At 49.6% G+C, this 17,981-nt stretch overlaps 1 protein-coding gene across 1 annotated transcript; it reads right to left on the bottom strand.

Annotated features, from left to right (window-relative positions):
• Positions 1 to 1,065: 1,065 nt before the first annotated feature.
• LOC308049522 (uncharacterized protein) lies at positions 1,066 to 17,921 on the bottom strand (the record flags this gene model as incomplete). Its single annotated transcript, XM_080359204.1, has 5 exons — positions 1,066 to 1,910; positions 2,600 to 3,731; positions 8,762 to 8,861; positions 17,351 to 17,369; positions 17,717 to 17,921. 5 exons carry the CDS (start codon positions 17,919 to 17,921, stop codon positions 1,066 to 1,068), a joined length of 2,301 nt encoding a protein of 766 aa, XP_080215330.1.
• Between the last annotated feature and the right edge of the window lie 60 nt (positions 17,922 to 17,981).

Genomic DNA, 17,981 nt, shown 5'->3' with positions numbered 1-17,981 from the left:
CTGGCTCTGGTGAAGGGTTTGGCCACAAGGCCCCCGTTAACTGGTGAAGGGTTTGGCCACGAGGCCCCCGTTAACTGGTGAAGGGTTTGGCCACGAGGCCCCCGTTAACTGGTGAAGGGTTTGGCCACGAGGCCCCCGTTAACTAGCCGTGAGCATGGGCTGGGCGGGAGCTGGCACAGCCAGACCGCTCTGTGGGGTCGGTCGCGCCGGGTAACGGGCAGGAGGAGCCTCGGCACAAGGCGAACGCGCTGGTGCCTCAGGAACTGTTACCAGCTCCAGCCCCGCAAAACAAACACACCAGACAAACAGGACTGAGCAAAACCGGCCTTTATTAGGTCATGTCAACATGTCAGCCCAACAGCTCGCCTGGGCTGTAAGACAACGTGCTGACTGAACGGTACCTGAACAGCTGAAGAAAGTTGCCTCTGTGTATTTATGTCATTATATTCAGCACTCCAGTGAAAACAACACAAAACCATTTTAAATAACTTTTTGAAATGCAGTCCTAACTTCTTAAATCTACAGATTTTTCCCCAAGAAAAGTGACATAAACCTTGTTGGAAGCGTTCCCGTGAGACGCGGATTAACAGTTGGCAAATGTGGCGTTTCTAGCCTAGAACTAACCTGCGTTAGTCCTTCCTTTAGGATGGGCTTACACTAGAGACTAAAGGCTGTTTCCAAGTGTCGGCTCCCGTAACCATGAGCGCAGCTGAACCACGTCACCGGGTTACTCAGCCGTGAGCCCTCTCCGTGTTAACATCACCTGCTTTATCATGGCACTAATAACACGGGAGAATGTTAACTTGGTATACAAATGTGAAACCCAAGATTCTTGTATTTATTTAACTTGCTGAACTATCAATTCCATAAATAGAAAGAACAATGGGAGTTTTTCCCTTCGTCTGAACACTAAGGGGATGCAAATGTGTAGATGTTGGTGCTCTAAGGTGAAACCGAAGAGAAGATGTTCTCTTCAACCTACACTAAATATTGCCAGTGAAAGCTTTCAAAGCCAACTTGGAAACACGCTCCTCTCAAAAAGTGGCAGTAACTAAACAGATGCCTTTATTTATTGGACTTCTTCACGGGTCCTTTCACTTGCTGGATAAGAACTTTCAAGATCTTCTCCACTTTGGCTCTCGTCAGTGACTTCCTGCAGTACCAGATCTGGTCGCAGAAGCTGCAGAGGGGCTTGGGAGCCAGGTAGAGCGGGTCGTAGTCGTGGAGCATGTCCTGTGGCCTCCGCCTGGCGTACTCCTTGTAGTCCGCGACCGGACAGTCCCCCGCGCTGTCCGGCCTGGCGAGGAGACGCCGCCCCGGCGCGCCCGGGCTCGCCTCCGCGCTCAGGTCATTCCTCCACTCCAAGTACTCCAGCTCCCCCTCCTTCCTCAGCACCAGTTGGCCCCAGTACAGGTTGTGGCTCTGAGTGTGGGTACTTGCCCCAAACCCCCTGATGATCGTTGTGAACATGAGGTGTAAAAAGCCCTGGGGGTGCATCTTACTTAAAAGTCCCTGCTTCCGAAGACTTTCCACATCCTCATCTGTCAGGTTCTCCAGAGTGCTCCACTCTTCCTCTATCTCCTTTTGAGACAAGTGCTGATGCTTTAGTTTTAGGGCTTCCTGAGATGCCCTGAATTCCCACCCTTTAATCACGCTGTACTCGTAGTTGTGATCCTTGAGGTATCTCTCGATGCTGCTTTGAAGAAAGCGCAAGGAACTGGGGGAGAAATCTGTGCCGTTCTGTCTCTTTGCAGAGGTGTAGAACAAGGCCAGGTAGTTATCGAGGTCTTCAGGTGGCAGCTTATAGATCTCGCGCGTCTCAGAAGGGCAGCGCGACACCAGCCAGTCCTTGAAGGTTTTTATATCGCCAGCACTACGGTTTCTCTTTCTCTTCAACTTCTTCATCACATCTGAAAGACAAGACAGAGCTTTGTGCACAGCAAGAACTTCCAAGGAGCATTTGATACGTTCGAAGTGTTGTACAAGGCATTATGCAAACACACTTCGAGAGAGCTCTGGCATTAACCAAAAATCAGGGGTGGATAGTACGGAAGAATAAAAAGATGAGTAAAAGTGTATTTAAAAACAAGGATTGCCAGGATTCCAGTTGGGTTCTCTCTCAAGTTGCCATGGCAATACCACATCTACCTAGTTCAACGTACCATGAGAAATTAGTTCTTTGGATTGCTGAAAAGCTCCATCTGCTCACCTGTGACTCTTCCAGGGCTGACGAGGGGTAGCTTATTCTAGAGCCAACATGTAGAGATTCCCCTTGCACCGAGTGATGTTGTACACAGTTATTATCTTATGATACGGACTCATTTAAAATATGCTCTGTGCATGGCTTAACTGTGGTTTTGAGAGTTCCCTAGTAAGTACACGCTTGGGTGCCTGGGAGAAGGGTGCTGACACGTGCATTGCTCAAGGTAGGAACCTTTTCAGTCCCTTTCAGGACAAACAGGTTGCCCCAAGTCAGAGGCATCTACTTAGATGCCACAATATAGATTTTGGCAGCTATATGAATTCACCCTCCTTTAATATTTTGGGAAAGCGAATAACAGAATGCACCCCCAAACCCCACCAGGAACCAAACTCTTACTCTTGTTTGACGCCGCAGGTGTCTGTTCTGAGCTCCACGAGGCTGCAGGATGGGCTGTGTGCCCAGAGCCCGACGGTTCGCTCTCTCCAATGGGGCTTTCGGTGACGTTCCCCCTCACGCCCGCATCGGGTGTCCCACGCTCGGGAGGGCTGAGCTGGAGTTGCTGCTGGATGTCCACTGTGGCCTCAAACTCAAAGAATGTCACCGAGATGGGTGGCTCAGGTTGGGTCTTTGCTTCAGTGTTGCAGACAGGAACAGCTCTGACACGCTCTTTCAGTTTTGCTGACCCAGCGGAATTTCTTGTTCTAGAAGTTTCAGGATTCGGAGGAGCCGGCCTTGGGCTCTCCTGATCCCGGCCGGGGGCCACCAGGGCCCCCACGGGGGCACAGCACGATGCCTGGGTGGCTGTTTGCTTGTTAAACGCCACCTTCTGACTGCGGTGCATTTGCAAATCTATCTCAGCAGTCACACCTTTAATCGGCGATTCTGACAGAATATCCTGTTTGATTCCGTCTCCATCGTCACCTTCATCTGACACTCCCTGTTCTTCATCAGTGACGATTTGTATATCTTTTTTGCTTTCTAGCTTCACCTTTCGTCTGTCAGTGTTGACTTCACCACCAGATACGGACAAATGCCGCTCCTCTGCAAAGCATGATTGAGTGGATTTGCTATTCTTTCTGTTTTCTCTGGATGGTGGTTCATCATGTATTACGTAGACTCTGTTGTCTTTCTGCTGAGTGACCCCTGGCGATCTGCTACACGATCCTGTGCTAACGGCATCTGCTTTGGCCCTCTCAAAAGATGGGGTCATCCTGAACCTCTTTTCATCTAAACTGGCTTCCCTTGACGGAGCCTCGGAAAATACTGACCTTTTCCTCTTTTCTACAGCCTCATTCTCTTCCCTGCTTCTGAGGCATAACTGCTCGCACTGCCAGCGATACGCGTGTCCGCCGCCGCACATCCACAGCATGGAATTCTCCTTGCTGGGCCAGCCCGTGTTCTGCGCCGTTTCCAAGGCCGGGATCTGATTGCAGATGGTCCCGTGACTGTGCGCCCAGGTCACCAGCCTGGAGAGATCTGCGCAGAGTGACCCGGTGTCACCGCTCCCGCCGTCACCAACGCTCTTGCTCTGTAAAAATGCATTGGGGATGGCTTCAGTGAAAGAGGCTGTGGGCAAAACAGCTGTCCCGGGGCTGCTGCAGGCCCCAGCTCAATAGGGGTAATTGCACCCCAGGGATTCTTCTAACGGTGCCCGTGGCCCGTTCTGTCCTCACTGATGGAAAACAGCGAGGGGAAGAGTCAGGAATCGGCCGCTGGGCTCCCACCTCCCCGTGGCCACCAGGGTTCCCGCTTCCTTTGGCTGCCCAAAGGGTCCCACCACTTGCATCAGAGAGAAATTCGATATACCAAGTTGTGGGATGCTTTTCGGAAACGAAAAAATGGACCTCGCATCCACATATCTAAAACATGTTTTAAAAAATATTTTAATGCTGTGATTAATTCTGTTAAAAACAATTTTCTATGGTAATATTTACACTATAAAAAATACTCACCATGTTGCTGGTTTCTGGCTCGCTGAGCCTTCTCTCAGGTGAAGAAGTGACTCAATATTTTCTTCCTCTCTCAGAACCTAAAATAACCATCATACACGTGTCTGTGTGTGTGTATACATATATATATATATATATATATAAATAAATGTAAAATATCTGGCTAGCAGATGTAACAACATTTTTCAACACTCAATCAAAAAAAGTGCTACTGCGGAAACAGAAGTTCCAGAAATAGTGAAGCTCGTTCAGATTCTGACACAATCTGACTTTTCAAACAGTAAAAAGAAGAGGAAGTTTCTTAACTAAAGAACTATTTGCAAGTGCAACTCGTATTTACTAGAGACTAAATCTGAAATTCTCCCGTCTGGTTTGAAAGGTCCTGTGTAGGAGCCTACAAAGCCACCACCGTAACTGGCTGTCGACATCCAGATGGCGAGGGAGCCGAGAAGCCTCGTGACGCTGCGGCTGGTACCGCGGCACGCACAGCGGCTGCCTCTGCTCCAGGCATCTTAGGCTATTACTAATTAAAAGCTTTGCATTTAGCGAGGGGAAAATATTCCGGGCTGAAAACCCTGGGTGCAGGAATCTTGTCTAAATGGGTTTTTGAGCAGCTCTGGCCTAAAAGTGACGTGGCTTCCCGGGGCTCTGCTCAGACGGCTCCTGCCCGGCCGCAAACCCGCAAGGGTGGGGAATTCTGTGCCCCAGAAACCAAAATGGGAACTCAGGGGAGAGCTTGATCTTCAAGTTAATTCCTCCCCAAAGGGCTGAGCGGCCTGGACAAGCTCAAGGAGCTTTCGTGCCCGCGAGCTGGTGCTCATGGGCCGTGTGGGAAAGGGCAGCGGAAGCTCTGCCTGGTCATCAGGCCGTGAAACGACTGACTTGGCAGATGAACGTCTTGATTTCGATCACCGGCGTCTGTACATGGAATGCTTTTATCTCTCCTTATCTCCAAGCACATGTCTTCCTTTTCCTGATCTATTTGAAAAATAAAAGCCTTTTTTCTCTTGATCCTTAGTTCCAAAGCCAGGCTCTGCTAAGCCAGGCTCTGCTAACCCGGGCTGCTCCTCCAGCCCACTCCTGCTCTCGTTCACACCTCCAAAGAAACTGCTGAGCGGAACAGATCTGAATTCACAGTTACATGAAATATTATTTACCCACAAAGGCAGAACTGACGCCTCTCCAATGAATACAAATCCATCTTGATCACTGCCACAATCTTTACCTGCTTCTAACAAAGCCAGGATCCCCGTGGGGGCCGCTCTGCTGTTGGAGTTTGGGGGTTGGAGTTTTGCCTTGAAACCGCGAGCGATGCGGTGCTTTAATTATCTTTCCAGGAGAGTCTCCCATCTGATAAGGGACACTGTGTGCAGGACCCACACCTCTGTGCAGAAAAACAGGACATTCCAAAGCTGTGCAGTGCGTGTTGGAATTTTTTTAACCCGTTGTGAATTTCGTGCGCTAATATAACCTATAGGTAAGTGAATTCCTGTTCGTTAGAGGAAAAAGGCTTAAAAACCCGATCTCCTCTCTTTACCTTTCAGTGGATTCTGCAGCTTTCTGCTGTGCTGAAGGGTGTGTGAAACCCTCCGACACACACGGGCTTCTGCGAGCAGGATCACTAAATAAAGAACCTAATTGTATAGGCATCGAAGGCCCTTTAACCACCTTGTTCCTGTCCCTCCACCCTGGAATAGCCCCAGTTATGTTGCTCTTAAGACGTATAAAGGTTATTTCGCAGGTTATAAACCCCAGGAACACACAAAGCAAGTAAATATGAGCTTTGGCTTTCCAGCTCCAGATAAGACAGCACAGGAAACTGGAACAATCCCAGCAGGAAAACAACAGGATACAGAACAGCAGTTCTTCAACTTGACTCCTGCCCCTTCCCTCAGCGCGGGCTGTGCGCTCCCGCTCCCCAGAAACACTCATTGGAGGTGGAGGGACACGGGTGGCCTCAAAGCGCCCCGCGGGGCTGTGCTGGCAAAGCGCTGCGGGGGTGCCGCGAGGGGCACGGCCGCGGGTCCGCGAGACGAGGCTGCACCGCAACACATCTGCCTGCAAGGCGGGAGCTGCAGCGCAGCACGGGCTGCCAAGAATCGCCCGGCTTGTCCCACCACTTCTTAGCAAGGGCCTCCGGGGTGGATTAATAATTTCCCAGCACATGGTTTTTCCTGTTCTCCGCGATGTTTGTTTCTCTCCTCCCCCTCGCCTGTACAAGAGCCTTCTCAGCACCTCTTCAGCTCCTTTCCTGCTCCACTGCGTCCTCCTGCCCTGCTCGCAGAAATACAACTCCCAAGATACATTTGGTACTTGCTCCAGGGTGACTTTCCTCCATTTTGAGAGACGCTCCCAGCCAATCCTGCCGCGGGTCCGCCGGAGCGCAGGCCTGGCTGCACACGCGGCTCTGTGCCACCGGAGCCCCCGGCACCGCGGGAGCCCCCGGCACCGCGTCCCTTCCGCAAGAGCTTTTTGGTCAAAGATTCAGACACCATTTTTTCCATTACTCCCAACTGTCTCTCCTCTCTCTGCTCTGCTGCTGCTCTTGTAACAAAACTGAGCTCTACGTCGAGCCTTCTTAAAAGAGCTAACAAAAGCCACAGCCAGCTGGCAAAGATTGCCTGGCCCAACAAACAGCAATCGCCCGCTAAAAACAGCTGTAGAGAAGGAAAAAATTAATTCAAACCCATGGACTCCTATAAATAGGACCTAATATTTTATTTCCCCAGGAAGAAGTGAGAAGGCTGAAATTAGCAGAGAGCAAATCTGTTACTTGGGCAGAAAATGCTCCAGCATCACTAATAATCGTGTTACTGACTCTGTTAGCGCTGCCACTTGTGAGCAGCTTGGGACGCGGGGGCAGCGCTGCCGGGGGAGCGGGCTCTTCTCTTCCACAACAATCCTACATGCAGCCTGCTTTACTTTTCCTGGGGTCTTTTACTTTCAGTCCTGATGAGTATATCGTTGTATCAGCACAGAACCCACTGTGGGAACTCGCTTTGTTCCCCAGCAGCCATTTGTATTAAAATGATCTTCTTTCATTTAATTAACGGCAGATGATGTCTGTTGGCAAGAAGGCACTTGCAGGAGCGTTTGCTACTCTTAATTGCTTCTCTCGCTATTTGTGGTATTTCTCGTCAAGCAGAAGCTTCGGCAGTCACGGGGTAACATCATCACCTCCTAGAAAAATCACTTTTAATCCTCACGGTTTGGTGGAGCTGGACTGCACGGCTCAGGAATGATGCAGAACTTGGGTTCTTTTGTCTGCTGTTTCCTACGCGCTGGCCCCAGTGCCCGGCAGAGGGTGCTCAGTGCCCGGCAGAGGGTGCTCAGTGCCCGGCAGAGGGTGCTCGGTCCCCGGGACCGGGGCCGGTTATAGAGCGAATCAATCAATATCTGTTAGCGTGGGGGTCAAGGTCCTCCCGCGCTGCCGGGCGAGGGCACCGTCCTGTGCGCTTCCTCATTCCTGACAAAGAGCCTTTGCACCAGAGGAACAAAACAGCGAAACATTCAGCGCAAAGCTCTCCACATAGATTTACTGACCTCTCAACATGGCAACTTTATAGGAAACTCACTATCTTGCTGCTAAAAATACAGCATAAAAACGCTGACCGGTAACGTTGCCTTAGCCAAGTACAGAAACTTCTCTGCGCCCAGTCCTTGGAGCGGCGATAAAGCTGTTACTGTGCCTTTGCTTCTTTTGTTTTCTGTTCTGCTGATGGAATTTATATATATATATGTATCAAATAGCAAAAGTTACCATCCTGTTTGGGAGTTTGCTGTGGGGAGGTTGTGAAACTGAAATGAAAGAATCAGTGCTGTAGGCTGGAGGACTCAAAAACGGAGCTGTGCACCAGCACCCGTCCCTCTTGGTTTGATCTGAGCCAAAGCACCCTTTCTGCTCCTCACCACACGCTCCTCATCGCAAACCAGGGGTAACGTGGTGCTTCAGAACACACCGGGATGAAGCGTGCTAGAAATTTGTTATTAAACAGCATTTGTGGTGAATCTGTGACTTGTAATCAGACATAATTGTGCACAGTGAGACTTAGTAACCTACTTTTTCACAATACAGAACAATTTTAACAACTGATACCTGAATTCCTGCCCAGGCTTGAGGATTTTACCTTTTTAGAAGCCCTTCAAATCCGTGGTGACTCAGTGCGGGGGTGTATGCAGAAGTCGCTCTCGCTAGCAACGGGCAAAGAGCGAGCTCTCATTTTTACATCTTGAGTGTTTACGCAGGTTTGCTGAGGATGTGATGGGAAATGGCTTCTGGGGGTAGAAGAAATAACTTGGCTGGTGAACAAGGAACTTTCAGAAGAGGGAAAGTTCCCTCTGTGCGGGGTTACTTTGGGCAGTCTCTGCTGGGCGGACGCAGACACCCACAGCTGGCACGGGAGAGCGCAGGGACACCCAGCGCGCAGTGCCCGTGGAAAGGGAGGCGCTTGTCCCCCACAAGACACGCCTGACCGAACGGCACCCAAGCTTTTTCCTCGCCGGGAAATTCATTAGGTCATGCTGCCTGGCCATGCTGACAGGACATTCGGGAGCCTTCGCTCCTATTTAAACTTCTACCGCTGTTTTGAAGCGCCGCGCTCTCCCTTACCTCCTCCAAGGTCACGTAAGATGCTTCGGGAAGCCGCCCACGGAGCAGAGCAGCCTGCGGCAGGACAGCAGCGCCACGGGCACCCAGAGGACAGCAGAGCCTGGGAAGAAGCGAGAGAGAAGGGGTTAGTTCACCGTGAAGATTCCTTGCATGGGAGGGAAGCAAGAAGCCAAGGGCCTCTGGAGAGGCAGCAGTAAGAAGCAGCAGCTCCCAGTTTCTGTCTCCCACTTCTTGAGTGCTGCCTTCAGGAGGAGCCGAGAGCCTCACAGGTTAAAAATACCACAAATGGATGGCATCGCACTTTTTTGAGAGGCAGTAAAACCCAGTATTGGCACACCTAGCTAGTGTATAGTATATAGAAATAGTATTCATAAAAGGATGCCAGCCCTCATCCTGCAGCAGTGACAACACGCTTCCCCATGTGTCAGCAAGAGCAAACAACTCATCCCACTCTATGGATTCAAGCACAGCTTGAGCCAATGGTGGCTTCTCTGCCCTGATCTTAGAGCAAGAAAACGCAGCTGAAGATGCCCCTCTGAATGAAAAGTCGCTCTGTAAGAAGAGTGTTTCAGCTCATGAAAATCCTGCTGGCTTTAGGCGCCCATGGTACATGAGGAGTGGGGGTCAGTCGGTGACACATCTGCAGCATCCGAGATGTGCCACTCGGTCTTTCCTTTCTAACCAGCCCCATCATCAGGAGTTTCTTTTGTACAATGCAGATGCTCTGTTTTTAACAAGAACACAGGTGAATTGAACGGTGTTTAGGAAACACAAGGTATGTGCGTGCGGAGAGGGTGGCTGTGCAGAACCGGGGGGCTCTGCGGAGACGGGGCCTTTGGCGCCCCTGCGTTTGGGCGCAGCGCTCAGCCCCTCGCGGCCACCGCCCCCGCGTTCACTGCCTCGTATCCCAGCGCCTTACCAAGTGAAACATTAAACATTCTAAAGGATATTGTGTTCCTTTTGTTCCTTTGGCAACTGAGATCTCGAGTGCTCTCAGTTCTCCCTGACTCCACATTTTACAGGTTCATGTCTTAATGTTCTTTTAATGCTTGATTTAATACTCCAGAGTTCTTACTACGCACTCATGACTGTTCCACAGAAAATGTGGTGCCAGGGGACGGCTATTTAATGTGAGCAGACGCTTCCATTGGCACCTGGACCCCAACCGACAGAGATGAGCAGCGCTGGGCCGCTGGTGGGACAGGAGCCACACTCGTCCCCAGCACCAGGGGTGACAATAACCGAGCTGCTGGTGATGGGAGCTGAGGGCAGCGCTCACGTCCAGAGCGCACCTGGAGATGCAGAAATGACACTGACCGCGGCCAGCTGCCCCTCTAGGAGACTGGCTGCAGGCTTCTCCTCCCCTTCCTTCTGGTTTGATCAAGTAAGAGCATCTATGGTTTTAAGCCTCAAAACAGGATGCTGGATTTCTTAACATTTTTCACCATCTGAAGCACAAGCAAGTCTTCACACCACAAAAGCACAACCCTCAGCTTTGGGAGCAAGGCTGTTCCGTTGCATAACCCCTTCAGGAACATACGGGCCCGCAAACGCAAGACCGTCCGCTGCATAATTACGGCACTGCCAAACCAATTGAACCTCAGCAGCTGCCGCTGGGGAGACTTCATTCATCCCCAGCATTGCCTTTTCAACTTAAGTGGCACTGGAACAAACACATCTTTGATCCAAGTAGGAAATCATTTGGAGCTTTGTGTTTAATAGAGCCGAAGCCCTGGGAAAATGATGTCTTTATGAGCCCGTATGACAATGCGGCCTCATGGCAGCACAGCGCCGTGGTGTGTCCAGCGCTCGCTTCTTCACATGGATCTGGACATTTTTGTTCTTGAATCGATGTAGAAACAAGGGCTGTAATTCAGCTGCACTGCTGAAGTGCCTATAAACGGCATGCACGACATTAAAAAGAAGGTTTTGGGGAGGGCGAAAGCGAGCACAATTTTGCCAGTTCCAAAATAGAGCTGGTGTGTCTCTGCATTTCTATCCTCGTGCTACTTCGTGCCATTTTGGGGTTGGTTTTCCTTTATCTCCAGGGGAATTATTGCACTAATCAGGGTGTCGCATACTCAAATACAGAGGAATATACATGGCCGATGTTGGTTTTGGTATCGATTGTGCTATATGGACTTACGTATGTCTCTGTATGTGCATATACCTTTAGGTAACAGGACACCTCTTTAAATGTTGCTGAAATTTCATATTAGTTGTGATGCTACTGTATGAGCTAATCAGCGCAAGCCTAATTATAGTTATGCTGCTTTTCCTGAATAGAGAAACACTTATTTAGACCCAAGTACATAGACAGGTACGTTATGGGGATTTTCTCACAGGACATCAGCCCTTCATTGTGCATCACAGTAAAGAAGAAAAAGATTGACACCTTATCCCAAGGCCAAAGTAAATATATCCTTTGGCAAACTTCGCAATTGTATGCTTACTAAGAAAGCAGTAAGACCCATAAAATATTCAGTAATGATTCATGGGAAGTACTCACTAAAAACTCCTAATTCATTCATTTGCAGTAGTTCATTGACTTTGGTTTGGCAACATAGTTCAAGAAGCTGGCCGTGTGTTCTTCCTAAAACGACAGTGTTGGGCCTATATTCTCAAATGTCACCTTGCTATTAATTGTTTTTAAAAGTATTCCTCTGGACCCTATAGAACTGCTAAAAGGCTTCTTTTCTTAGAAGGCTGCATGAGAAATGCAAGTTAGAGTTCCCAACGAAACCACTTTATCTTATTCGCTGGTGGAGGCAATTGTAAACATGATCAATCTAAATATTACTGTTAGCCACAAACAATTCTATCAGCGGAGAATGGGAGCTGGCTTGCACGCAGCAAAAGGCACCGTGCTTCCAGGACAAGAGCCTCACAGCCACCCACACCTCACCGACAATTTCTAGATGCTCTGCATGTGTGTGTCTCTCTTTTAGGGCCCCTTTTTTCATTCAAACGAACTGTGCTCAGCCTCTATCTGGAGTCGGCCAGCATCTGTGGAGCATCCATTGAAAGGGCAGATGCAACGGGAGCCAACCTGCCGGCAGAGGCCAGGGGTGCTGCGGTTGGATTTCGGCCTGCCAGGTGAGCAGCGGAGCAGCCTCAGAAATAATGCACGAGCTCCGGGCCCACCGCCTCCCCGGTCTGCTCTGCGCTGCTCACCTGGCACCCGCCGTTCCACCCACCCCGAGCTCTCCTGCCACGGCAGCTGCACTGCTGGGGAAATGAGTGTAACGCAACAGCCTGCTAACGAGCTTTGGAAAGGCAGGTTACGGCAGAGGCGCCAGGACAGAGCCCTCGAGGGTCTCGCTGAGCAAGACCTCTGCAAAGCTGCTTGTGAACCCTCCCATCCCCCCGCCCCCCCATGTGAACCCCCATCCCCCGCGGGGGGTTCATCAGGAAACCAGCACCGTCGTTAGAGCGTCATAACATAAAATCATTGTAAGGAAATGAAAGAGCATTCCAGTCCCTTTCTGAGCAGATCTGTGGCACGGGAAAGCGACTGAACCGCACTAATCTTCATTGCAAAAAGTGCCCCTGACTAAAGAAAAAAGAAATGTAGGAGCACAGCTCCAGAAGAGACAGAAATGCTGTTTATTTCCCTGCCCTAGGACAGCAGGGAGAGATGTGCTTGTAAGGAGGGTTGTTTGTATAAATAATGTTCATTCTTGGCAGTGGAATGCAAACTATGCTGAAGGGCTGGAAACAGACCCCTCTGCAGGGCTGAGGCCAGAGCGAGGGGAAGACGGAGCGCGGCTGTGGGGAGGAAACTCACAGGCATTTTTAGCAACTTGGAGAGTTTCTCAAGCATGTTTGACATTTTTAATTACGCTGATGTAGAGCCTGTTCCAAGGACAAAAGAAGTCAGGATTACAGGATAAACAATTAGGACATTTCATAGCATTTCAAGGCTCGGGGCAGTGCTGCTGGTGGGGCTGGAGCTGGCCTCAAGCACAGAACCATCTTCATACTTTCCAAACGGAATCTGAATGTCTTGCAAAATCTTCACCTCAGTGTTACAAACCTCCACTAAAGGCGCATTTTTTGATAGACGGGAAGGAGATTACTCCGAGCTGCTGCTCTTTGTCCAGGCTTTCCTGCAAGGTTTCCTGAAGGGGTAGGAAACAATCTTGCTACGTTTCTATCAATTGTCTCAGAATCTCTAACTTTACAATGGAAAACAGAACTGAAATTTCTTGTGGAGAATGAGATCGGCTCTAGGGTATCAAATGACGGAGTCATAGCCTGTTTGGCTGGTTTCCATGCTCACAACACCCTGCGCCCTGACTGCAGCATCTCACTTTACGTGTGGAAAAGAGCTTAACGTGCTTGCTCATCCACCTCCCTTTCCAAAGAGTTTGCAAAAACCTGTACCTGCGTTTCAGTTTGTGTGTTGGGGTGCTCGGGACGGGCTGCAATGGCAAGAGGTGCCTGTGCTGTGGCGCAGAGATGGCTGGGGACACCACGGGGAGGGTTTCTGGTGCTCCTGCGTGGGACAGATGAGCAGGAACTCGGTTCTGTTTGAGAGAATGGAAAGTCACAGAGGAGGTAACCGGCCTCGGGGCATGAATAAACCATTCCGCGTATCAATTATTCAGTGCCCATCCCCAGAGGTGTGCTACATTCAGTCTCCGAGGCAGCAGCCCTGTTGTGGGGGGTTCCTCCCAAACGTTACAGACGGGTGACAGGCCAGTGAATTGAAATATTCCAATGAAATGATGGGAAATAAGATTAAAAGGATAATTTTTAAAATAGCAGTAAAAAGCTGCTCAAGAGAGTTGTGATACCTCAGGCCGGCACGACAATGGCCAATCTTTCAACTCGGTGGCGGTGCTGACGCGAGCTGCCCACAGTTAGAATCATAAGGTAAAGTATGAATAAATAGCGCCCAGAATATTGGAAACACAGGTTGGAGGAAAGGGCTGGAATCGATACCAAAACCAACCCGGTCTTCACGTAACCTATGTCTAACACAAAAACCCCACGTGGGCATTACCTACATTTCTCAAAAGCCAATATGCAATCTTGGTAGCACTTATAATTCAAAATTTCTGAGCTTAGATATGTGTTGTAAGATCAGTATATTTGCCCTACGGTGCTGTTTCAACATTCCATTTATGACGGGCTGAAGCGGGTTGAATTAAGAGAAGAACTGGGTGGCACCGTGAACTCTGTGTGGCTGTAATTCATGTCCCAGCGCCCACGAGATGAGCCGCCGTCCCCAGTGACACGTGGATGGTTCGTTCTCTGAGCCGGCCGCAGGAAGAGTTGCAGTTCTGCTCTCAGTTGCTGGGGGTCTAATCAAACCGTACAAGAATCCACACCACTGCAACACGGACTGCGAGCAGAAAATAAAGAGTGCAGTGCTGAATAGCCAGGAAATGGCTGGTTCATCCCTGCAGGAAATGAGTCACCCAGCAGCACGGCGAGGAGCAGACAGGGAACTTCTGCAGCAACGGGACTGATAAAAACAGCCACGCACACAGAGAACTCTCTCATTTCTGTCACAGACTCCAAAGAAGAAACATAAAATGTGAGCTCTTGCGATTATGCTTGAAGTTTTAAGTTGCTATAACTACTTGCGGCACAAAAACACACCTGTAGATAAAGTTTAGCAGTGTGCTAAAAGGTGAAATCAGAATGCGCAATGGCAACAGCAATAACAGTTCCAAGTGCAGATCCACTGGCTCGCAAAGTGCTTTTGAACTTTGGTCCTGGGAGGGAGGCCCCACATGGCTGCGGGCACAGCTCTGAACACGCACTGAGGTGCATGTACCTCTGCTTAATACTGACAGTACATTCAGCTCAACTCCCAACCAGTTTATTCATTAATTGGTGCACTTTTTGATAGTACTTTGTGCCGCCAAACTCTTAGGATCGGTGGAAAAAACACTGCCCTTGCTGAGGGTATTTACTGCTCGCAAAGCCACATTGCCGTTCAGAAATGACCTTTTCCCAGGCGCTGGGGCCACCAGAGCAGCTCTCCGCACCCCAACCTTCCTTTCCCTTCCCTTTCCATCACCTTTTCCTTGGCTTGGCCAGCACAGCCCTGACTTTGCTCGCCAACCGTTTCCAGAGCTGTGAGGTGGCACCATGGATGGTGCACAAAAGAATGTTCCGGCATCCTGAGATGCAGCTAAAGCTGCAAGTCCTCTATTAAACAAAACGGCGCTGTTAATTGAAAGGGGGTTAAAATCAATAGAAGCTACAAAAAGAAGCAAAAGTATTCGAAACACCTCCCGCCCCCGCAAGTTTCTTTGGGCCTGTCCCGGGGGCAAAGTCCGACAGGGACGAGTTTCTGGTGTGGGAGGGAACAGCAGGAAAACAACAACGGCCAGGAAACCAGTATCTGGGATATTCCACACGCACGGTACTTTGGGCTCTCCACACACACCATCTTTTAGGAGGCTTCTTGTTCTCAAGTCACCGACAGAAAACGTGGGGTGGAAGAGGAAGAAGGGGAAAACAACAAACCCTCCTAGTTTGCAAAGCAGCGCGGGTGCAAGCGCGGAGCTAATTTTAAAATACAAAGGAAAAAAGGCAGGAAAAGGGCCTTTTTTGTTTCAGAGGGTTTTTCTTCCCTGCGTGGCAAATGAAATGTGAAGAGATAACACAGGCAGGAAGGGCTTAAAAAGAGAAAAGCCGGGTGTGTCCTGCCAAGGCCTCTGAGCAACCGAGGGTGGGACCGTTTGCTGGATTGTGCAAAAGAAGCCGATTCCTATTTTTCCCTTCTCCCTCTCTCTTTTTTTTAAACGGGGCCATTTTCATGTGGGTTTCTTTTCCCAAACAAACAGAAATATCCACAGAGGCGGGTCCTTCTCCCAGCTGTTGTGTGGGTTTATTTTGTTTTGTTTATAAAGTATAATTTTGTTCTTAAATGCATTTTCCTGTTTGGCCCAGAGAAAGACTGTGCAATACCCAATAGTATCATTAGGGAGTTTGCCACCACAGTACTTGAAAAGATGCTATCTACAAAATTCTGTTGATATTACATGAAAATGTCTGTTAAGATGTTGCATAACCCCTGTTTCTGCTGGAACTGTTGAAAATCTGAGTGAGCTTGCACGGCCCTTACAAGAGTCTTTTAAGTTAGACCACAACTGCACAGGAGAGGTCTTTAAAACGTAATAATTCTTTGATGACATCCACCTGTGTTTGCTTTTCCAAAGATATCTGCAAAGCAGCTGGGATATCTGCACATGCAATAAACTAATGCCAACAGTCACCAGCAAATCAGATATTGTTCTTTCTAGTGATCAGGATCTGGTATTGATAGTTATTTTCAAAGTATTTTCGCCATGGGCAGGGCACCTTTCTTTAGGCTTCTTTACAAGTGGGCTGAAATATCCCATATTAAAAAGAAAGGAGTGGTTCTGCCCCTACACCAGCCTGTACCATGGAGGGATTTCTTGCTTCCAGTATATAAAACATGATTCTGAAGGGAAGATGAAGTGAAACTCCTCCATGGGAAATACGGCTGAAAACCGGCACAGCTCAGCTCAAGGAAGCACATTGTGGCTTGTGAGACCGGAGTTAAATTCCCGCTCTGCTTTGATCAAATCACTTTATCTCTCTGGGTCCCAGCAGCTCTGAAGTGGGTCCCATAATCCCATCATTTTCCCATTCTTCCCCTCATCTCGGTAGTAAATCTCTTATCTGTGGCACAAGCGGAGCCTTTCATATGCGCTGCCTGTGGGTTCAGACGGGGCCTTTAGTGCCTGTAGGGATAGGTGAGAACACACTTTTCTCCATTTTAAACCTCACTGCTCAAGCAGGGAGCCCAACAACCCAGACAAACACACTCATACGAGTGGGGGAGAAAATAATAGATGGTTTCACCTTTTTTTTTTTTCCATATTCATGTGCCTAGTGTACGCTTCAGAAAGAAACGCGAACGAGAAATGCATGCCTGTACTTGTAGAAGTTACCCGACATTAAGCAGAAACACTGCCCAAGGACAAGACTCCAAATCTCATTTGCACTATGCTTTAAAAGTCTTTTTCTGAACGTTCACAAACGTACTCGACGCTGCCGAGTTACAGCCCAGCTGCTTCCACCTGTGGCACCGATCTATCTCAGCGCTTTGCTGTTTGCAATAGAGGCGGGTTGGCAGAATTGTGCAAATTTGTTCGCAAAAATGTCACAAGTGGGTGTGCTGGTGAGGTACGAAGAATCCTTTCTGCAGCAAGACCGGTATTACGTTGCCTAGAAACTCTCAAAACAGGGTTGCAGCTAACGAAGGCAAGATCAATGCGGACTGGACATCTGATATTCGATTCGACGCCACACGAGGGACTTGTAGCGAGGTCTGGGACAATTAATTCTTGTGCTGCAGTCAACAGATCGGGTTATGACAAAGCGAGGCAAAGAAAATGAGTAATTGCTCGTCGAATTCCCAGTGAGCAAACGCTGTCTCGGTTTCAGCGGAGCCGGCGGCGCGGCGCGGCAGCCAAGGGCTCCACAGGGCGCTGCCGCGGCACGAGCGGCCGCAAAGCTCCTCCACACGGCCCCGCCGCTGCAATGAAACCTTTTTACACCTTGGAAAATCCCCAAAGAGAGGAAATCTGTGGATTTTACCTCAACCTCTGCAGAAAACCTACAGGCCATGACGAGAATTAAGAGCGAAACAAGCTTATCTAATTAACCACTGAGGTCCACCTGCCTGGACAAAGAGCTGGTTTGGTCAGCAAACGGTGTCAGGACTGTAACTGAGGTAAAATCTGATCGTGGTGCCGGAGCGGAGCCGGAGGGTGTTGGTCTTACCTCACAAGTTCTGTCTCACACTGGGGAATCTTTATCCTTCACACACTAGCTGCAATCACATAGACTTTATCCTGTATCTTAAATAAAACTTCTAAGTGCTGCCTAGCGCCATGAGAAGTCCCCAGGCTGGCAGTGCTAAATAATTAAGCTAATTCCGGCGAGGCGCCCTCTCTCCCTTACTCGAGATGTCAACGGCCCCCAGCGCGCGGCTTCCCTGCCCGTAGCCAACATGGCGGCGGCGGTGGGGCCGCACCCGCAGCCCCCAGCCCGCGCTGCGGGTGGCAACACAATGTGCACGCTGGGGCCTTTGCCCGTATTTAAGATGGCGCCCAATGCGGTTATCCCATGCCCTGCCCCCAATCAAGATGGTGGATCCGTGTGGCATTTCGGCATCCTTCCCGCTCTCAAGATGGCTCCTCCCAGCCGCCTCTCGTCACCTACCGAA

Source organism: Nesoenas mayeri (genome assembly GCF_963082525.1).
Source record: "Nesoenas mayeri genome assembly, chromosome: 25".
NCBI lineage: Eukaryota > Metazoa > Chordata > Aves > Columbiformes > Columbidae > Nesoenas > Nesoenas mayeri.
Note: the sequence above shows the minus strand (reverse complement) of the source record. Positions and strands in the feature narration are given on the sequence as shown.